This window comes from Gigantopelta aegis, chromosome 6 (genome assembly GCF_016097555.1).
Source record: "Gigantopelta aegis isolate Gae_Host chromosome 6, Gae_host_genome, whole genome shotgun sequence".
Lineage (NCBI taxonomy): Eukaryota > Metazoa > Mollusca > Gastropoda > Neomphalida > Peltospiridae > Gigantopelta > Gigantopelta aegis.
This window is the reverse complement of record NC_054704.1, coordinates 1,126,121-1,146,115: the sequence shown is the minus strand read 5'-3', so window position 1 is coordinate 1,146,115 and position 19,995 is coordinate 1,126,121. Positions and strand designations below refer to the sequence as shown.

The window sequence follows — 19,995 nt, the reverse complement described above, 5'->3', positions numbered from 1 at the left end:
GACGTTGCCAAGCATCCACTGATCCGCTCCGTGTCCGTGAGAAATCGTTACACAGGGAAGAAGTTGCCAAGCATCCATTGATCCGCTCCGTGTCCGTGAGAAATCGCTACATAGGGAAGATGTTGCCAAGCATCCATTGATCTGCTCCGTGTCCGTGAGAAATCGTTACATAGGGAAGACGTTGCAAGGCATCCATTGATCCGCTCCGTGTCCGTGAGAAATCGTTACATAGGGAAGACGTTGCCAAGCATCCATTGATCCGCCCCGTGTCCGTGAGAAATCGTTACATAGGGAAGACTTTGCCAAGCATCCACTGATCCGCTCCGTGTCCGTGAGAAATCGTTACATAGGGAAGACGTTGCCAAGCATCCATTGATCCGCTCCGTGTCCGTGAGAAATCGCTACACAGGAAAGACGTTGCCAAGCATCCATTGATCAACTCTGCGTCTGTGAGCAATTTTTCACTGACATGGATGTGTTATTTTGAAGCTTAGCATGACCTCAATGACATGACGGTGGGACATTTTTTTCTTTCTTCATTTTTACACAATACAGGGAGAAAAAGGGCGTTTTCACATAGTTGAACACGTATTTATGGATGTTCAATTCATGCACATATGGACACGGATCACATATGAATGGATGGCTAGCTTATCACAACAGTAACATAGACCAAGACTTCGGTCAACCTTTTATATGCAGTACACAAAAACTCTATGATGTAGAAAACCAGTTAATTATGCCGATGAGTTTCTTATACTAGTATCTAGGAGACCTGCACCACTACAGTACTTTAATGGGGTTTATTACCATCTAGGTCTTATGATGGCTTTCAGTCTTATGGTAGAGACTTACAATCTATTTCTAGGAGACCTGCACCACTACAGTACTTTAATGGGGTTTATTACCATCAAGGTCTTATGATGGCTTTCAGTCTTATGGTAGAGACTTACAATCTATTTCTAGGAGACCTGCACCACTACAGTACTTTAATGGGGTTTATTACCATCAAGGTCTTATGATGGCTTTCAGTCTTATGGTAGAGACTTACAATCTATTTCTAGGAGACCTGCACCACTACAGTACTTTAATGGGGTTTATTACCATCAAGGTCTTATGATGGCTTTCAGTCTTATGGTAGAGACTTACAATCTATTTCTAGGAGACCTGCACCACTACAGTACTTTAATGGGGTTTATTACCATCTAGGTCTTATGATGGCTTTCAGTCTTATGGTAGAGACTTACAATCTATTTCTAGGAGACCTGCACCACTACAGTACTTTAATGGGGTTTATTACCATCTAGGTCTTATGATGGCTTTCAGTCTTATGGTAGAGACTTACAATCTATTTCTAGGAGACCTGCACCACTACAGTACTTTAATGGGGTTTATTACCATCAAGATCTTATGATGGCTTTCAGTCTTATGGTAGAGACTTACAATCTATTTCTAGGAGACCTGCACCACTACAGTACTTTAATGGGGTTTATTACCATCAAGGTCTTATGATGGCTTTCAGTCTTATGGTAGAGACTTACAATCTATTTCTAGGAGACCTGCACCACTACAGTACTTTAATGGGGTTTATTACCATCTAGGTCTTATGATGGCTTTCAGTCTTATGGTAGAGACTTACAATCTATTTCTAGGAGACCTGCACCACTACAGTACTTTAATGGGGTTTATTACCATCTAGGTCTTATGATGGCTTTCAGTCTTATGGTAGAGACTTACAATCTATTTCTAGGAGACCTGCACCACTACAGTACTTTAATGGGGTTTATTACCATCTAGGTCTTATGATGGCTTTCAGTCTTATGGTAGAGACTTACAATCTATTTCTAGGAGACCTGCACCACTACAGTACTTTAATGGGGTTTATTACCATCTAGGTCTTATGATGGCTTTCAGTCTTATGGTAGAGACTTACAATCTATTTCTAGGAGACCTGCACCACTACAGTACTTTAATGGGGTTTATTACCATCTAGGTCTTATGATGGCTTTCAGTCTTATGGTAGAGACTTACAATCTATTTCTAGGAGACCTGCACCACTACAGTACTTTAATGGGGTTTATTACCATCAAGGTCTTATGATGGCTTTCAGTCTTATGGTAGAGACTTACAATCTATTTCTAGGAGACCTGCACCACTACAGTACTTTAATGGGGTTTATTACCATCAAGGTCTTATGATGGCTTTCAGTCTTATGGTAGAGACTTACAATCTATTTCTAGGAGACCTGCACCACTACAGTACTTTAATGGGGTTCATTACCATCAAGGTCTTATGATGGCTTTCAGTCTTATGGTAGAGACTTACAATCTATTTCCTCATGTAATACCGTATTTCCTCTAGAATTTCAATTCAATTATTTTTCAAAAACTGACTGCTCATAATTTGTTCCCCAGCAAACATAAAATTTGCTAGTGGGTCCCAATTTTCTAATTTGGCCAAAACCAGACGATCGAGGGCAATCAAACGATTCCGTTATTTGTAATGTGTTGTGTAGGCATTAACTATTTCCATTACTTAATGTTAATTCAGCCTTGTCTTCTAAATATTATCATACTATTCACAATATATTACTTGCAGAAAGAACCACGCTTTACCGTTAAGTAAACTGTTCCACATCCCATTTCTTAATTACAGACTACACATCAGTGGGTAGTAGTAAACCCAACGTATTGGTCTATTTATTCATCTAGCTAGGGCAGCTAACATAATGCAGTGTAATTTACTTCTGAATCAATATTAATAGGAAAACCCCCAAACTGATTTAGATCTTCGCCATATTACACATTGTAGGCTACAATTATGAGTGCTTGACACAATCTCGCCTGTAGGAATGGGAGGGAGACTGGGCATGTGCCCCCATTGAAGACGAAAACGTACATTTGTTTGGTCCTGGCATTTATTTATTTATTAACTTTTAAATAATATAAAAATCTGACTTGTGTCCTCCACCCCCCATTAGAAACTGCCCCCTCAATTAGATTTCCCCTCCCCCAACCACCACTCCAAATACCATTCCTACATCGTACAGGCCCCTTACCTGGCCATCACAGCTTTACTTTTGCTGCTTTGTCAGCTTGTAATTCATGTGATGTTTGTTTGTTTTGTTTTATTCCATATTACACTGTCTTGAAGCCCACGAGAAACAATATATTTAGCAATAGAAATGTTTTCTTTATAGAGAAGTGACAAGTCTGATAAACATATGCATATGTTATCTTTATAGAGAAGTGACAAGTCTTATAAACACTTGAATATCTTTTCTTCATTCTTATTAACCCTGACATGGACTTAATGGCTGTGGGTTGTGCTCATGATACATGCCACCGGTGGGGCAGGATATAATCACCTTTGCGAACACATGAGTGCATGCCATCACAGTATGCAGTCATCGAAATAAGCATTGTGTCTGGTAACCACAAAATATAGCCTGGTAACCTATAGGTTACCACAACTATATAAAAGTTAGAATTTAATTCCTGTTACTACTACTTTTAACGCCCTTACATGTGTGCCAGATGATTATTGTAATATACATGTTTTATGTTGAAATGTTTGTCCAGAACGAAACACCATTCTTGACTTTTCTTACATGTGGTAACCTCCCGGTAACCTCAACGACCGTTCTCGACTTATTTTGATGCCCGAGTATGCCAATGGTATGTGATACATACCTAATCTTTTCATGTCACACTAGCGTATGTGATATGTACTTAATCCCTTTCTACCACCTTAGCGGTATGATACATACCAAATCCTTTCCTACCACCCTGGAGGCCTGAGAAAGAAACCTAATCCCTACCAACCGTCCTAGCAGTACGATACATACATAATCCCTTCCTACCACCCTAGCAGTATATGTACCAAATCCCTTCCTACCGCCGTAGCGGTATCATACGTACCCAATCCCTTCCTGCCGCCCTAGCAGTATCATACGTACCAAATCCCTTCCTACCGCCGTAGCGGTATCATACGTACCCAATCCCTTCCTGCCACCCTAGCAGTATCAAAGGTACCAAATCCCTTCCCACCGCCGTAGCGGTATCATACGTACCAAATCCCTTCCTGCCGCCGTAGCGGTATCATACGTACCAAATCCCTTCCTACCGCCGCAGCGGTATCATACATACCTAATCCCTTCCTGCCGCCCTAGCCGTATCATACGTACCTAATCCCTTCCTGCCACCCTAGTGTACCCAATTCCTTCCTATCGCCCTAGTGGTATCATACGTACCTAATCCTTTTCTACCGCCCTAGCAGTAAATGTACCTAATCCCTTCCTGCCACCCTAGTGTACCTAATCCCTTCCTGCCACCCTAGTGTACCTAATTCCTTCCTATCGCCACCCTAGTGTTATCATACGTACCTAATCCCTTCCTGCCACCCTAGTGTTATCATACATACCTAATCCCTTCCTGCTGCCCTAGAAGTAAATGTACCTAATCCCTTCCTGCCACCCTAGTGTTATCTTACATACCTAATCCCTTCCTGCTGCCCTAGCAGTAAATGTACCTAATCCCTTCCCGCCACCCTAGTGTTATCATACATACCTAATCCCTTCCTGCTGCCCTAGCAGTAAATGTACCTAATCCCTTCCTGCCACCCTAGTGTTATCATACATACCTAATCCCTTCCTGCTGCCCTAGCAGTAAATGTACCTAATCCCTTCCTGCCACCCTAGTGTTATCATACATACCTAATCCCTTCCTGCCACCCTAGTGTTATCATACATACCTAATCCCTTTCTGCCACCCTAGCAGTAAATGTACCTAATCCATTCCTGCCACCCTAGTGGTATCATACGTACCTAATCCCGTCCTGCCATCCTAGTGTACCTAATCTCTTCCTGCCACCCTAGTGTACCTAATCCCTTCCTGCCGCCCTAGCAGTATCATACGTACCTATTCCCTTCCTGCCATCCTAGTGTACCTAATCCCTTCCTGCCACCCTAGTGTACCTAATCCCTTTCTGCCACCCTAGCAGTAAATGTACCTAATCCATTCCTGCCGCCCTAGCAGTATCATACATACCTAATCCCTTCCTGACACCCTAGCAGTATCATACGTACCTAATCCCTTCCTGACACCCCAACAGTATCATACATATGTAATCCCTTCCTGCCACCCTAGTGGTATCATATGTATCTAATCCCTTCCTGCCACCCTAATTCCTTTCTATCACCCTAGCAGTATCTTACGTACCTAATCCCTTCCTGCCACCCTAGCAGTATCATACGTACCTAATCCCTTTCTGCCGCCCTAGTGTACCTAATCCCTTCCTGCCGCCCTAGCAGTATCATACGTACCTAATCCCTTTCTACCACCCTAGTGTACCTAATCCTTTCCTGCCTCCCTAGTGTACCTAATCCCTTCCTGCCACCCTAGCAGTATCATACGTACCTAATCCTTTTCTACCGCCCTAGCAGTATCATATGTACCTAATCCCTTCCTATCACCCTAGTGTACCTAATCCCTTCCTATCACCCTAGTGGTATCATACGTACCTAATCCCTTCCTGCCACCCTAGTGGTATCATACGTACCTAATCCCTTCCTGCCACCCTAGCAGTATTATACGTACCTAATCCCTTCCTGCCACCCTAGTGGTATCATACGTACCTAATCCCTTCCTGCCACCCTAGTGTACCTAATCCCTTCCTATCACCCTAGTGGTATCATACGTACCTAATCCCTTCCTGCCACCCTAGTGTACCTAATCCCTTCCTGCCACTCTAGTGTACCTAATCCCTTCCTGCCACCCTAGTGTACCTAATCCCTTCCTGCCACTCTAGTGTACCTAATCCCTTCCTATCACCCTAGTGGTATCATACGTACCTAATCCCTTCCTGCCGCCCCGGGTTGAGAAGCATTGCGCTACACGTCCTAGTTGTCCTTGCTCAGCACACCCTGTAAGAAAAAAAAATTCTTATTGAACGTCACACCCTGCAAGAAAAAACATTTCTTATTGAACATCACACCCTGCAAGAAAAAACATTTCCTACTGAACGTGTGATGAACTGTGGAATCAAATTGGTTCCAGTTGTACGGGGAAAAAAGAAGAAAACTGCAACACTTTTGGTTTTCTTCTCCCTCAATTAAAAGTGACTGAAACATCAATTGCTTCAAACATACAAAGAACATGGACCCAACCTGTTTATAATATAACTGCTTTCATACTTTGAATGTGTATATGTGTGTATGTGTGTGTGTGTGTGTGTGTGTGTATATATATATATATATATATATTTATTAATATCTTCAAAAAAAGTAGGGGAACTCTAATAAGAATATATATATGATATAATTGTAAAGTATATTAGCTGTGTGGAACGGTTGTGGGGAATGGTTATATGATAATAGTGAATTAATTGGGCAAACATTACAACAGGTAGTTCAGTATATTTATATGTTATTTAATTACAGCAATAATAGACACACACATGAGCCCCCGCCCCAACCCACATACACACACATACTATCACCTAACCAACTACCAAATTTCAATCAAATCGGCCCAGAACTTAAATTAACAAACAACAATAAACAGCCTGGTCGGGCTGCTTGTTTTTTTATATATCTATATATTCTTCAAAAAAAAGTAGGGAAACCTGAAATATTAATGTTAATATCAACTATTAGACCAAACATACGTTTTGATCACAGACATCCTAGTAAAGAACGTTCAGGTCTGTTTACCAACACACTGAAACACATTCCATAGTTTGCATATACATCACGAAGACCTTAGTAACATCAAGTGGTTGTAGATTCAGTTGTCACTGTGTAGTGAGACCTTAGTAACATCAAGTGGTTGTAGATTCAGTTGTCACTGTGTAGTGAGACCTTAGTAACATCAAGTGGTTGTAGATTCAGTTGTCACTGTGTAGTGAGATCTTAGTAATATCAAGTGGTTGTAGATTCAGTTGTCACTGTGTAGTGAGATCTTAGTAATATCAAGTGGTTGTAGATTCAGAGTTGTCACTCTGTGTAGTGAGACCTTAGTAACATCAAGTGGTTGTAGATTCAGTTGTCACTCTGTGTAGTGAGACCTTAGTAACATCAAGTGGTTGTAGATTCAGAGTTGTCACTGTGTAGTGAGACCTTAGTAACATTAAGTGGTTGTAGATTCAGTTGTCACTCTGTGTAGTGAGACCTTAGTAACATCAAGTGGTTGTAGATTCAGTTGTCACTGTGTAGTGAGACCTTAGTAATATCAAGTGGTTGTAGATTCAGAGTTGTCACTGTGTAGTGAGACCTTAGTAACATCAAGTGGTTGTAGATTCAGTTGTCACTGTGTAGTGAGACCTTAGTAATATCACGTGGTTTGTAGATTCAGAGTTGTCACTGTGTAGTGAGACCTTAGTAACATCACGTGGTTGTAGATTCAGTTGTCACTCTGTGTAGTGAGACCTTAGTAATATCAAGTGGTTGTAGATTCAGTTGTCACTCTGTGTAGTGAGATCTTAGTAATATTACATGGTTGTAGATTCAGAGTTGTCACTCTGTGTAGTGAGACCTTAGTAACATCAAGTGGTTGTAGATTCAGTTGTCACTGTGTAGTGAGACCGTAGTAACATCAAGTGGTTGTAGATTCAGTTGTCACTCTGTGTAGATGTATTTTACCGAGGTTCAAAGACAACAACCAGGTACAAACAGTTTTCTTATCTTCTAAGCTCATGGGCAATGCATGTTCCCTTCCGGGCACAAACAGGTTTTTTTTATGTCTTAAGCTCAAGGGCCATAACTCTGTGAAAATGGGTTATTGCCATTAAAGTCAAGATTTATTTGTAACAGTACATTATATAGGTATCCTCAATATCTTGAGGCATTGTGAAAAAGTCGGGAAAACTATTTGTGGGACTACTGGAAAGATGTAGACAAAACAAAAAATCCCCACGGTGGGACCGGTAGGAGACTAAGACTAATAATAATAATAATAATAAATATTATAATAATAATAATAATAATAATAATAAATATAATAATAATAATAATAATAATAATAAATAATAATAAATATAACCGCAAGCGGTAATAAAATATTCCCAAGCTATAATAGCTGTATATTACTCAAACATATTTATATGTTATTTAATTACAGCAATAATAGACACACACATGAGCCCCCGCCCCAACCCACATACATACACATACTATCACCTAACCAACTACCAAATTTCAATCAAATCGGCCCAGAACTTAAATTAACAAACAACAATAAACAGCCTGGTCGGGCTGCTTGTTTTTTAATCATAGTGAACACTGAACATACTGGGGACATTTAATCATAGTGAACACTGAACATGCTGGGGACATTTAATCATAGTGAACACTGAACATGCTGGGGACATATTTAATCATTGTAAACAATGAACATGCTGGGGACTTGTACAACCATAGTGAACAATGAACATTCTGGGGACTTGTACAATGATAGTGAACAATGAACATGTTAGGGACATATCTAAATAATGAATATGCTGGGGACATATTTAATCACAGTAAACTATAAACATGCTGGGGACATATCTTCCCATCGTAAACAATCAACACACTGGGAACATATCTACCCATTGTAAACAATGAACACGTTGGGGACATATCTACCCATCGTAAACAATGAGCATGCTGGGGACATATCTACCCATCGTAAACAATGAACACGCTGGGGGCATATCTACCCATCGTAAACAATGAACACGCTGGGGACATATCTACCCATCGTAAACAATGAACACGCTGGGGACATATCTTCCCATCGTAAACAATGAGTACGCTGGGGACATATCTACCCATCGTAAACAATGAGCATGTTGGACACATATTAGTGAGAAATGAAAATGCTGGACAATCCCAGGCATTGAAATAAGTTGAGAACAGTCGTTCAAGTTACATTTACCAGGAGGTTACCACATGTCAAGAAAGTCGTGAACAAAAACAACATCATATTTGGATCAATTGTGTGCCGTTTATATAAACAAATACAACAAGACTAGGCAGGAAGGAAATGTTATATTTAACGACACACTCGACACATTTTATTTATGGTTATATGGTGTCGGACATATGGTAATGGACCACACAGATATTGAGAGAGGAAACCCGCTGTCGCCACTTCATGGGCTACTCTTTTCGATTAGCAGCAAGGGATCTTTTATATGCACCATCCCACAGACAGGGTAGTACATACCACGGCATTTGATATACCAGTTGTGGTGCACTGGAAGGAATGAGAAATAGCCCAATAGGTCCACCAATGAGGATCGATCCCAGACCGACCGCACATCGAGCAAACGCTTTACCACTGGGCTATGTCACGCCCCTCAACAAGAATAGATGTATGATGTAATAACAAAGTATACATATGTGCATGTCTATCAAATTAATAATGGCAATTGAAAACTTTATGAATGTATCGTATCCTATGCTTGACTAATGATAGCCTATGGGTAACCAATAATTCACGGTAACCTGCACATTGTTACCAGGCTCTATGCTCATTTCGATGCCTGCAATTTCCAGACTGTGACCAACAAAAGGATAAGAAGACAAAAATGCTACAGACCCATGCTGTACAGCTCTCCTTGGCTGGATAGACAAACAAGATGGTCACTTCCAGACACAATTTTCACAACCACTACATCAGCCAATATTAAAACTGGACTCTTCCGGATTCCTCCTTCACTTGACAAGCCTATAGAGCCGTTGGCATCCTGTAAAGATGAACAGAAAAATACAATAATCCTGTACACCATCAACATCCTGTAAACATGAACAGAAAAATACAACAATCTTATACATCATCAACATCCTGTAAACATGAACAGAAAAATACAACAATCCTATACACCATCAACATCCTGTAAACATGAACAGAATACACCATCAACATCCTGTAAACATGAACAGAAAAGTACAACAATCCTATACACCATCAACATCCTGTAAACATGAACAGAAAAATACAACAATCCTATACACCATCAACATCCTGTAAACATGAACAGAATACACCATCAACATCCTGTAAACATGAACAGAAAAATACAACAATCCTATACACCATCAACATCCTGTAAACATGAACAGAAAAATACAACAATCCTATACATCATCAACATCCTGTAAACATGAACAGAAAAATACAACAATCCTATACACCATCAACAACATCCTGTAAACATGAACAGAATACACCATCAACATCCTGTAAACATGAACAGAAAAATACAACAATCCTATACACCATCAACATCCTGTAAACATGAACAGAAAAATACAACAATCCTATACACCATCAACATCCTGTAAACATGAACAGAAAAATACAACAATCCTATACACCATCGATACCGGATTCCTTAAAAAAATTCAGTTGCCACAAATGTCTTTATTTAGTATGTACCGGTAGTTATTTGTCTCGTTACATTGTGACATCATCATTGTAAATATGTGTTGTTGACATCACTATTGAATGTACGTTAATTAATGCTGAGAATTCAAAATACACTGCGAAGTACAAGATAATCTCGCGACATTTGATGCCGTTACCATAGTCAAGGATAGAAAAACTCAAGGCTATGAGATCTGGACATAGAATAACAGACCCGCACACTGAAAACATTAGAAACAATTTGGAATTCCGAAGACAGAGACATGGAAGTCATCTTTAACAGTATCAACAAAAAGAAAGTAATAACAGAAAAACTAGACAATCAAATATTGAAAGCGAGCAAGGCAGAGGAAATGAAAAAGTAGATCATCAATACGGATGAAAATAATTCTGATATAGACTTAGAAATTACCCGCTTGAAGGGACACACCCTAGTTACGGCGTTGTTTTTCGAGTTAAACCCATTTTTTCACAAATAAAATTGCACTTTACTTACCGTTTATTATTTAGAATATACATTTCCATTCACCTGAAGTGTTTTTTGGTAATCCTGGTAATCCTGGTGTTTGTAATACCACAAAATGCATTTTTCGTATTTCTGAAAAACGGACGCACGTTTGAGAAAAAAACATTGAGCAGACAAGGTCTAATCTATTTTTAGACAGGATATTTCCATTTCAATGTCACAGACGTTGGTATACCACGTGACCGTTATCATTTTGGTTCGGTTTGTTTTCTCGTGCACGGTTCGCGCAATCAACATCCGATTTGTTGTTGTTCATTTGTGAGATTTTTCTTCACAGTTCGTGAACATTTTCAGTAACAATAAAGTTCAGACAAGTAAGTATCTCAATACAAAACGTTACAAACCCTTAAAACCAATAATTTTGCTAAGTCCTACGATATCTGGAGAGGGGATACAACCAGGACACAACAGTTGGAACATGTCCAGGAGAGGTGAAAAGAACGCACCCCAAGTCTGTGAAATTTGTCGTGACGTAGGCATTGTTGTGCTTCGAGCGACATCTACCGGTGACATCAGAATACAAACTTTCAAAATTATTTCAAGCAATTGGGACATGGGGATTCCCATGGTATTTATCGATATAAAACCTGCTTTTTCACTCCATTTGATAAAAACGTGATCTAAGTGTGTTACAGGTTCGTAGATTAACCAAATTATAATTTATTTTCGCTGGATGGAACTAGGGTGTGCGGCTTTAACAAAGCAATTTCCAGACAGAAAATGACATCAGCATTAACTCTCAGTTTTCAGGGGATATATTAAAGTGGCAGATTTTCTGGTCTTTTTTGAGACTACAGTTCATTTGAATAATGCCTTTACTGATGTTAAAAAAATTCTCTGGTAAGAGATGCTCCCAGCATTACCACAGGTCTCTCACTGACAAATATTAACCAAACAACAGCCATACTCCTCCTCAGAAAACGCTATGGACAACCCCACAAGTCTCAAAAACATTTATGATCGATCAGAAGCATTCATCTGTGTTTTAGAATCACTTGATCAGAGCCAAGAGATTTATGGACTCCTTATTGTCCCGGTAATTCTCAGCAAACTGCCAATGGTCACACGTTTGAATATCACATACCAGAATGGAAGCAACAACTGGAATCTCGAGTGACATGTTATACTTGTTAAAAATAATTTTTTAACGATACCTGAAGCTGGAACTTCTGAGTCCAACTACACTCCAATCTTAAACTTTTAAATGGCAGCTTCAAAATCAAAGTCAAGCAATAGAACACAGAAGGTAGGGCTAAAAATTTGGCTTCTTTCACGAGAATCCATGTGGATTCCCATGGAAGCAGTCCACTGGAATCCTCCAATTCTAAACATTTTCTGAGAACTTTATCAACAATGTTAGTATATAGAATTATGTGTCATATGCTACTAACTGTATAACTTAACTTTATCAACAATGTTAGTATATAGAATTATGTGTCATATGCTACTAACTGTATATGGATTAGTGTATATAAAACAACCCTTACTATTTACTGGAAAGAATAACTAATTTGTCAGTAACAGTATACCCAAGTTTAAAGCAAAAAACCAACCAAACAAACAAAAATGTTTTTTTACTAACAGTTTGTTTAGTTGTTGGTTCCATTTTTCTTTACAGTCAGGTTTTGTTTTAGGTGTCTTACCAGCCCCAAGTTCAACTAGCAAACGTTTCGCTAACGTTGGCAAACGAATTGATTGGTTCCCAACGTGGCCATTTGGTTTACTGTGAAGCGCATAAACCAGTCTAGCGGATGTTTTTTCACTCGGTCTGGCTGAACGCAGCCCAGGTTACTTTTCTAAGATTGCTTATTCGTAAACAGCTCATGGGATATTTTTGCCAATGTATTTTACACATTGGTTCAATGTTTGTATGGATATTACTGAAGTACGTTTCCACTCCCTACAAAACGATCTGTTGATTAAAAAGAGCAGGTAATTCAAGGTTAGGAACATAATATCAGCGAACTAATAGAAATGTTTGATGTATTACTAAAAGTGTAACACTCCTGTCTATTGTTATTACGTAAGAATTGAACAAACATGTTGCTTTCGGTTCTCTTCGTTGGCAATTTGGTTCATAGAAATGGACCAACCGCTTGGCTCCAGGTCAGACTACATGTATTCTCGATAAACCTCTGTTTCGCACATGCAGATTCGAATGAAAATATTTCACGCGAATCCAGTACATTCCATATCGAACAATCAATGAAATAAAAACTCGGATGACAAAACGTGCATTTTGTGTGATAGGCCCCACCTGAGTATTGATTGCCAGGCATCACTGAGGCCAAACTGATTATGCTTTAACTGCCTGGGTCGTTACAGGGTTTCCAAGTGTAAATCGCAACACAATTGTAAGAAAAGACACCACACATCTTTATACATGGAGAATGGAGCAGAATTATGCGATAATAGGATACATAACACACCGCTTTACGTATTGTCACAGGATGGACAATACACCACTGAGAATCCCACCAACCGATCGGCCGACTACAAGGTAGTACTAAACCAAATAACTTCCAGCTGGGTCAAAGTTTGAGGTGCACCCAACTTTTGATAGAGAAGTGAGCACTACAAGTCCTGTGATTGGTGATAAATGTGAGTGTGATGGTTGTAAAAATAAATAGTTTCATCTGGGTAAAAAAAGCAATTTTACGAGTGTCCGACTCAAGAGGAGGAAGCTACTCACTCTAAATGTGCCCCATGCATACACTCTTCCATCATCAGTGAGTGCCGCCGAGTGGCTGTCGCCCGCACTGACTTGAACTATCTTGTAAGGCAGGTCCACTCTGCCGGGCCACGTCTCGCTCCCCTCCCTGCTGGTGTCGCGGCCAAGAGCCCCTTCGTCATTACAGCCAAACGTGTACACCTGTAAACAACTCAAGTTACATTGATAAACCATCTAATGACATCTATATAATATACATATTTATCATATAATATCTTACATTTTCAGTGCAATCAAAGTATGTGATTTTTTCAGATCACTTACTTTAAGAATTTGATAACTTTGCAAATTAGATGTAAATTAGTCGGTCTCGGCACTAGGTTTATTGACATTTAAGCAAACGTACTTTGGTGACACTCCATGATTGATGTATGCATTCATAGTCATCAAATAAAAACATTTCAATGGCAATTTGACACTGAAAGCTGTCCAGCGTTCAGAAAACAAAAAACGTTAGGCATAACTTTATTTTGATGTAAGGACATCCAAAATGACGTCATTCGAGTTTGACGTCATTTCCATTCAAAAATACACCGCGCCACATATTCTTACATCATTTAAATATCTAGTAATGGCGGACTGGAATTAAAGTTGTGTGTACAGTATACAAAAACACGTTGTATTAAGCTTGAGCTTATATGATAAAGAGATTATTACCCTCGTGTATTTCGGTATCGTCAATATCATATATTAGGAATAAAAATAATACAATTTTTATTCCTAATATTGACGATACTGAAAAACACTCTGGTAATAACCTCTATGTATCATATACGGTCACAACAGCTTTTAATACATCATCAAATGGATGTTAGAAACAAAATGCATTCAGTATTGTAAACACTTCTTCTAGAGTGCAATATATGTACAGAAGTGAAACAAAAGCTTTTAATGCATCACCAACTGCTTAAATTGGTTAACTTTCACTTTAAAAATCAACAGCAGGCTGTATGCCCTTAGAACATTATCACGAAAATACATGTATACAATATATGTACTGTATACTACATACAAATGCATAAACACTGCATTTTACCACCAAGTATGCATACTTTGATTTGATTTTACAGGTTAATAAAAAATATTATATATCAATTTTTTTTTATATTATGTAGAAAACATGTAGGGCTAAATTCCTGATTTCAAGGTCACATGATCCACAAGGTCAAAGTAAAGGTCAAAAGGTCATCACCCTTCAAATTACCCAAATATAAAAAATTAATAGCTGATTTGGGTTCCTTGTGAAATTACCTTTCCAAAAATACCAATTTCAATTAGCAATGGTCACTTGAATATTGGTGGTCAAGCCCATTTTGGCCACAATTGCCAAACTTGAATGTGCCATATCTTGGAAACCATTAGTCTGCTAAAACTTGAAATATCAACATTTTCAGTGACAATAACCGTATACAAGAAAGAAAGAAAGAAAGAAAGAAAGAAAGAAAGAAAGAAAGAAATGTTTTATTTAACAACGCACTCAACACATTTTATTTTCGTTTATATGGCGTCAGACATATGGTTAAGAACCACACAGATTTTGAGAGAGGAAACCCGCTGTCGCCACTACATGGGCTACTCTTTCCGATTAGCAGCAAGGGATCTTTTATTTGCGCTTCCCACAGGCAGGATAGCACAAACCATGGCCTTTGTTGAACCAGTTATGGATCACTGGTCGGTGCAAGTGGTTTACACCTATAACCGTATACAAATTACAAAATCAAAGGTTTGGTTTAACCCATTGGGTGAACTGACACTGAATAACCCCATAATAGTTAGTGCGTTACAACCAAATGTGTAAATCTGTAAACACACCTAGTTACCTTGATAAACCATCTAATGACATCTATATAATATATATGGGCAAGATCAAGCAAAATGTCACATTTAAGAAAATACATTATTTGTGAATTCAGTAACTTGTGTGGTATAATCAGAAAGATATTTATGTCTAGTTTCCAAAACTGTTTACAGTTCTTAGATACACCTAGCCATCAATAAGTTATGCCTATTTGAGTAAATCACATTTTAGACTTCAACAAGAGTACATTTTTGTCAAAAATGTATACCTTTTTTCACAGTATTAGAAAGTAAAACATTATCTAGAAGACATATTAAACAACTTTAACTTGTAAAACATACTTTACATATTTTGCTGAATATTTTCCCTTTTAAATATTATCAGTAATTAGTTAGCTTGATTTCTGTTGTACTAGTTCCAATGTTGGATTCCTAGCACCACAGATACAACAAAACAGCGACAAGTCAGTTTATGTGATGTACATTTTAGGTCCCTCCGTTACCGAATATTAAAGCTCCATTTATGATATTTAAAATAAAGTTGCATTAAATATTTTTATGCAGCAGTGTAAAAGGCCTGTCACACCTAGCCGATTTGGCTCGCCGGAGCTATACCGGAGTACAAATTTGGCGATTTTCGAGGATCTGTACTAGTACGGCAGCGCAACGGTATCACATCGCTAAGAACGGTAGTACTTCGTCAGGACATCGTCGAAAAAATTAGCAACGGCAGGCGACAGTATAAATTTCTGAACATACTAAAACATTTCTGCCGTTGCGCTGCCGGAGCGAGCAACGGGACTACAACGGCAGTACTCCGGTATGGCTTCGTTAATGTCGGTAGAGCACCTGTAGCGCCCCGTAATGGATCGGCGGCTCTCCGGTGGCCTCAATGTGTACCGTACTGGTACAGATGTGATACTGTAGTCCTGCAGATGTACTAACAATGTACTACCGTTCTTAGCGATGTGATATCGTACTACTACCATACTAATACCGTAGTACTACCGTACTGCTACCATACTAATACCGTAGTACTACCGTACTGCTACCGTACTAATACCGTACTACTACCATACTGATACCGTACTGCTACCGTACTGCTACCGTACTGCTACCGTACTGCTACCATACTAATACCGTAGTACTACCGTACTAATACCGTACTACTACCATACTAATACCGTACTACTACCGTACTGCTACCATACTAATACCGTAGTACTACCGTACTGCTACCATACTAATACCGTAGTACTACCATACTAATACCGTACTACTACCATACTAATACCGTAGTACTACGTACTGCTACCGTTGTGCATTTTGCATATAAATTGGGGCACAGATTACCAGCCCGTCATTCCTTCATTTGTCACCGAGGATGGCGGACCTGTGGCTACACGATTATCAAATAGCCGTGCTCCAACACCAGAACCTGGCGACTCAGTTGGCACTTCACCAGATCCAGGCCAGAAGCAGAAGAAGAAGAAGAAGACCTCAAGTACCTTGAGCAATCTGGGTGAGACCATGGATCAGCAGGCGTCGTCAGTTTGGCATGTATGACCAGCTGCTGGTGGAGCTCCGCAGAGAGGACCAGAGGGCCTTCAAGAATTTCCTCAGAATGCCCCCAGAGATGTACGATGAGCTGGTACAGCGAGTTGGTCCGAGGATCACCAAACAAAGAACCTGGTACAGGGAGCCCCTGGATCCTGGTCTGAAGATTGCCATCACTCTGCGCCACATCGCCTCTGGGATCAAGTACGCGGCCATGAAGTTTGGTTGGAGGGTACCCCACATCACCCAGTCACTGGCCGTGAGAGAAGTCTGCCAAGCCATCATTGACGAGTACCTGGACGAGGCGATGACCTGCCCCACAACCCCTGAAGGCTGGCGTGAGATCTCAGACCAGTTCATGGAGAAGTGGAGGCCACTGAGGCGTTGGAGCCCGCTGAAGATTGGGAGGCCACTGAGGAGGACCGGGACTCAGGAGAAGGTTCACGGGAGGAGACATGAAGAGGACTAGGCTATCTTGGGGCAGGTTCATCAGCAGCAGCGTCAGCCAGGGGACCAGGGGCTTGGGGTGTTGTTGAAGTGTTCTTGCCACAACATCGTCGGCCCTTGGGAGCCGGCTTCGCCTTCTTCTTAGGAGGTGACTTAACAGGTCCCTTTCGCTTGGATGACATGACCTGAAAGTAGTAGTTGTAGTAGTATTAGTCACTGTTGTCAGCTCGGCGTCTACGGCAGGAATGGTGAGGTTCTCCAAGAGGGGCCCATATTTATACAGATTGGTCACATAGCCGTGGCGACACTTCAGTATCACATCGGTAGCACTTCGGTAGTGCATCGGCAGTACAACGGCAGCGCCTCGGTATAACATCGGCGGCGCATCGGTAACACTAAGGTGACAGATAAGTGGTATTCGGTAGCACATCGGCTCTTACATCGGTAGGACAACGGTTTCACAACGAGGACAACGGTATCACAACGTGAACGCCGGTACTACATTGGTATTGCTACGGCCAATTGTGATTTTTCAAGTGCTTTCTCGACGGAGCTCTGCCGATTTTCTTGCCGTTGTTAATTGTGCGCTCCGGTTTAGTCCCGGCGAGGTACATCGGTAGTGTGTGACAGGCCCTTAAAGGAACCCATCACCTATAAAACCAATCCAAAAGTAAGTTATGACAAAACCTTAAATCAGTATGAACAATTTTATGTGTAAAAGTTGTTAAAATGTTTCTCCATTACTGGTAGTAGTCTACCAAATAGCATCTCGTCCAGGTCAGAGTTCGAGGTGAACCCAACTTTTGATACAGCACTTCATGGTTCCTTGAATGCCATTGGTGACATATGTGACAGGACTGTTGTAATAAAGTGTTGTTTTATGTGACCAAAAACTTGCTGTGATTTGATTTGAACCAGTGTTAGTGTACCACGTACTGTGATGCTTGAAAGATAGGTGGGATGTCATACAAATAAGCTTGTAAATTTTTGTGTGGGACAGCGGTTGTGAAGGACGCTTCCCGTTATCTCAGAAACTAGCAGCTTGATCCCCCATTTTCTGTGATTTATTTCAAGGGTGAGGTGTTCTAGTATTTATATATGTTGTGTGTATGTTGATTGATACGTTGCATGTAACCGTTATACCCCCATATGTTACTATGGTCGTCTATGGGATTTTATTTGGTGTTATACACCCTATACAGGAATTTCACATTTTGTTGTGGTACATAATTATAATAATTTATTCTGGTTTTCCTTTTCACTTGAAGCAACATTGTTTGTGTCACTTATTATGGAGACTTTTTTCAACACTTGCAATATCTTTTGGATAGGAAAAGCGATTTTCATGTCAGAAAATATGACTGTACAGTATGGTTAGGATCTGTGAATGAAGTTGGTTATGGCAGACAGAAAGTTAATTGGCCTAAAATGGACAAACCAAAAATAGAGAAAGCTCACAGACTTGCCTATCTGATCCGTAACAAGCTACTTCCTTCTGACATGGCTGCATATGCCGGTGTTTTAGAAGTTTCCCATCTGTGCCATAATCGGCGGTGCATTAATCCTGAGCACTTGGTATTGGAGAGTCATGCAAGTAACAGTGACAGGGTACATTGTAAAGACCAGGGTGTGTGTCACAAAGGGCACAGGCCACACTGTCTGCTATGAAATACTAAATTATACTATTTCCATTGTATGTACATTAAGATTGTACATTATTTATTTTATTTTTTTATTATTATGAAATACTAAATTATACTATTTCCATTGTATGTACATTAAGATTGTACATTATTTATTTTATTTTTTTATTATTAATTTTATTTTTCATACTATTTTGTGCGGTTTTCGGAACGAGATTTCGCATAAGGCTATTTTTTTCATACAGTTCATCATTTTGGTGTCTTTCATACATTTTGTAGAGGGCCTTTCTCTTTTCACATCGTTTAATTTTGTGTGGGGGGGTTCTTTTCAGTTGCAGAGTTCGCAGTGTTTCAACTTAGTGAGATCTGCAACAACTTTACTGCCGGCAGAAAACGTATAGCCCATGTCTTTTGAAAGTAAGAGTAAAGATTCTGCAGGCCCATTGTTAATGGTATGGACTGCACTGTGGGCCCTAGCTGCGAAATTCCTGCTGAAGGTGGTGTGTCTGGGTAAAGATTTTCGAATGCATTTGTTCACGGCTTCACATTTTTGTGTGTTTGTGTTAAATTTTGTAAGGTGCAACATTTTTGGGCCGAGACGATAATCAATGCACTTCCTAACGTTTGTGTTGTTTTGTATGGATTTAGGAATTTTGAAATCAGAATTTAGAAAGCTACTCTTTGTGAGCCAGTTTTTGTTTTTGCAAACAAATGAGTGTCTCTTACATTTGTTGTGTATGCTTTGACATCACTAATGTACCTTAATGCATGCATACATTTTTTAGTGTTTCCAGCATGTTGTTTGTAAGCTTGTTCAAACTGCTTGGCACCTCATGGCAATGTCAATGGAGAATCTTATTTGCAGTTTCTTTCTATTAGATGTCT

General features: G+C 39.8%; 1 protein-coding gene across 1 annotated transcript in view; it reads right to left on the bottom strand.

The window, feature by feature from the left end:
• Positions 1–19,995, bottom strand: part of LOC121374861 (regulator of chromosome condensation-like) — a 76,569-nt gene that overhangs the window by 17,178 nt on the left and 39,396 nt on the right. The window contains exons 4-6 of the mRNA XM_041501968.1: positions 13,628–13,807; positions 9,582–9,729; positions 5,852–5,923 (exon numbers count right to left, since the gene is read on the bottom strand). Coding sequence (XP_041357902.1) covers positions 5,852–5,923; positions 9,582–9,729; positions 13,628–13,807 — 400 coding nt within the window. The remainder of the gene's footprint in view (positions 1–5,851; positions 5,924–9,581; positions 9,730–13,627; positions 13,808–19,995) is intronic.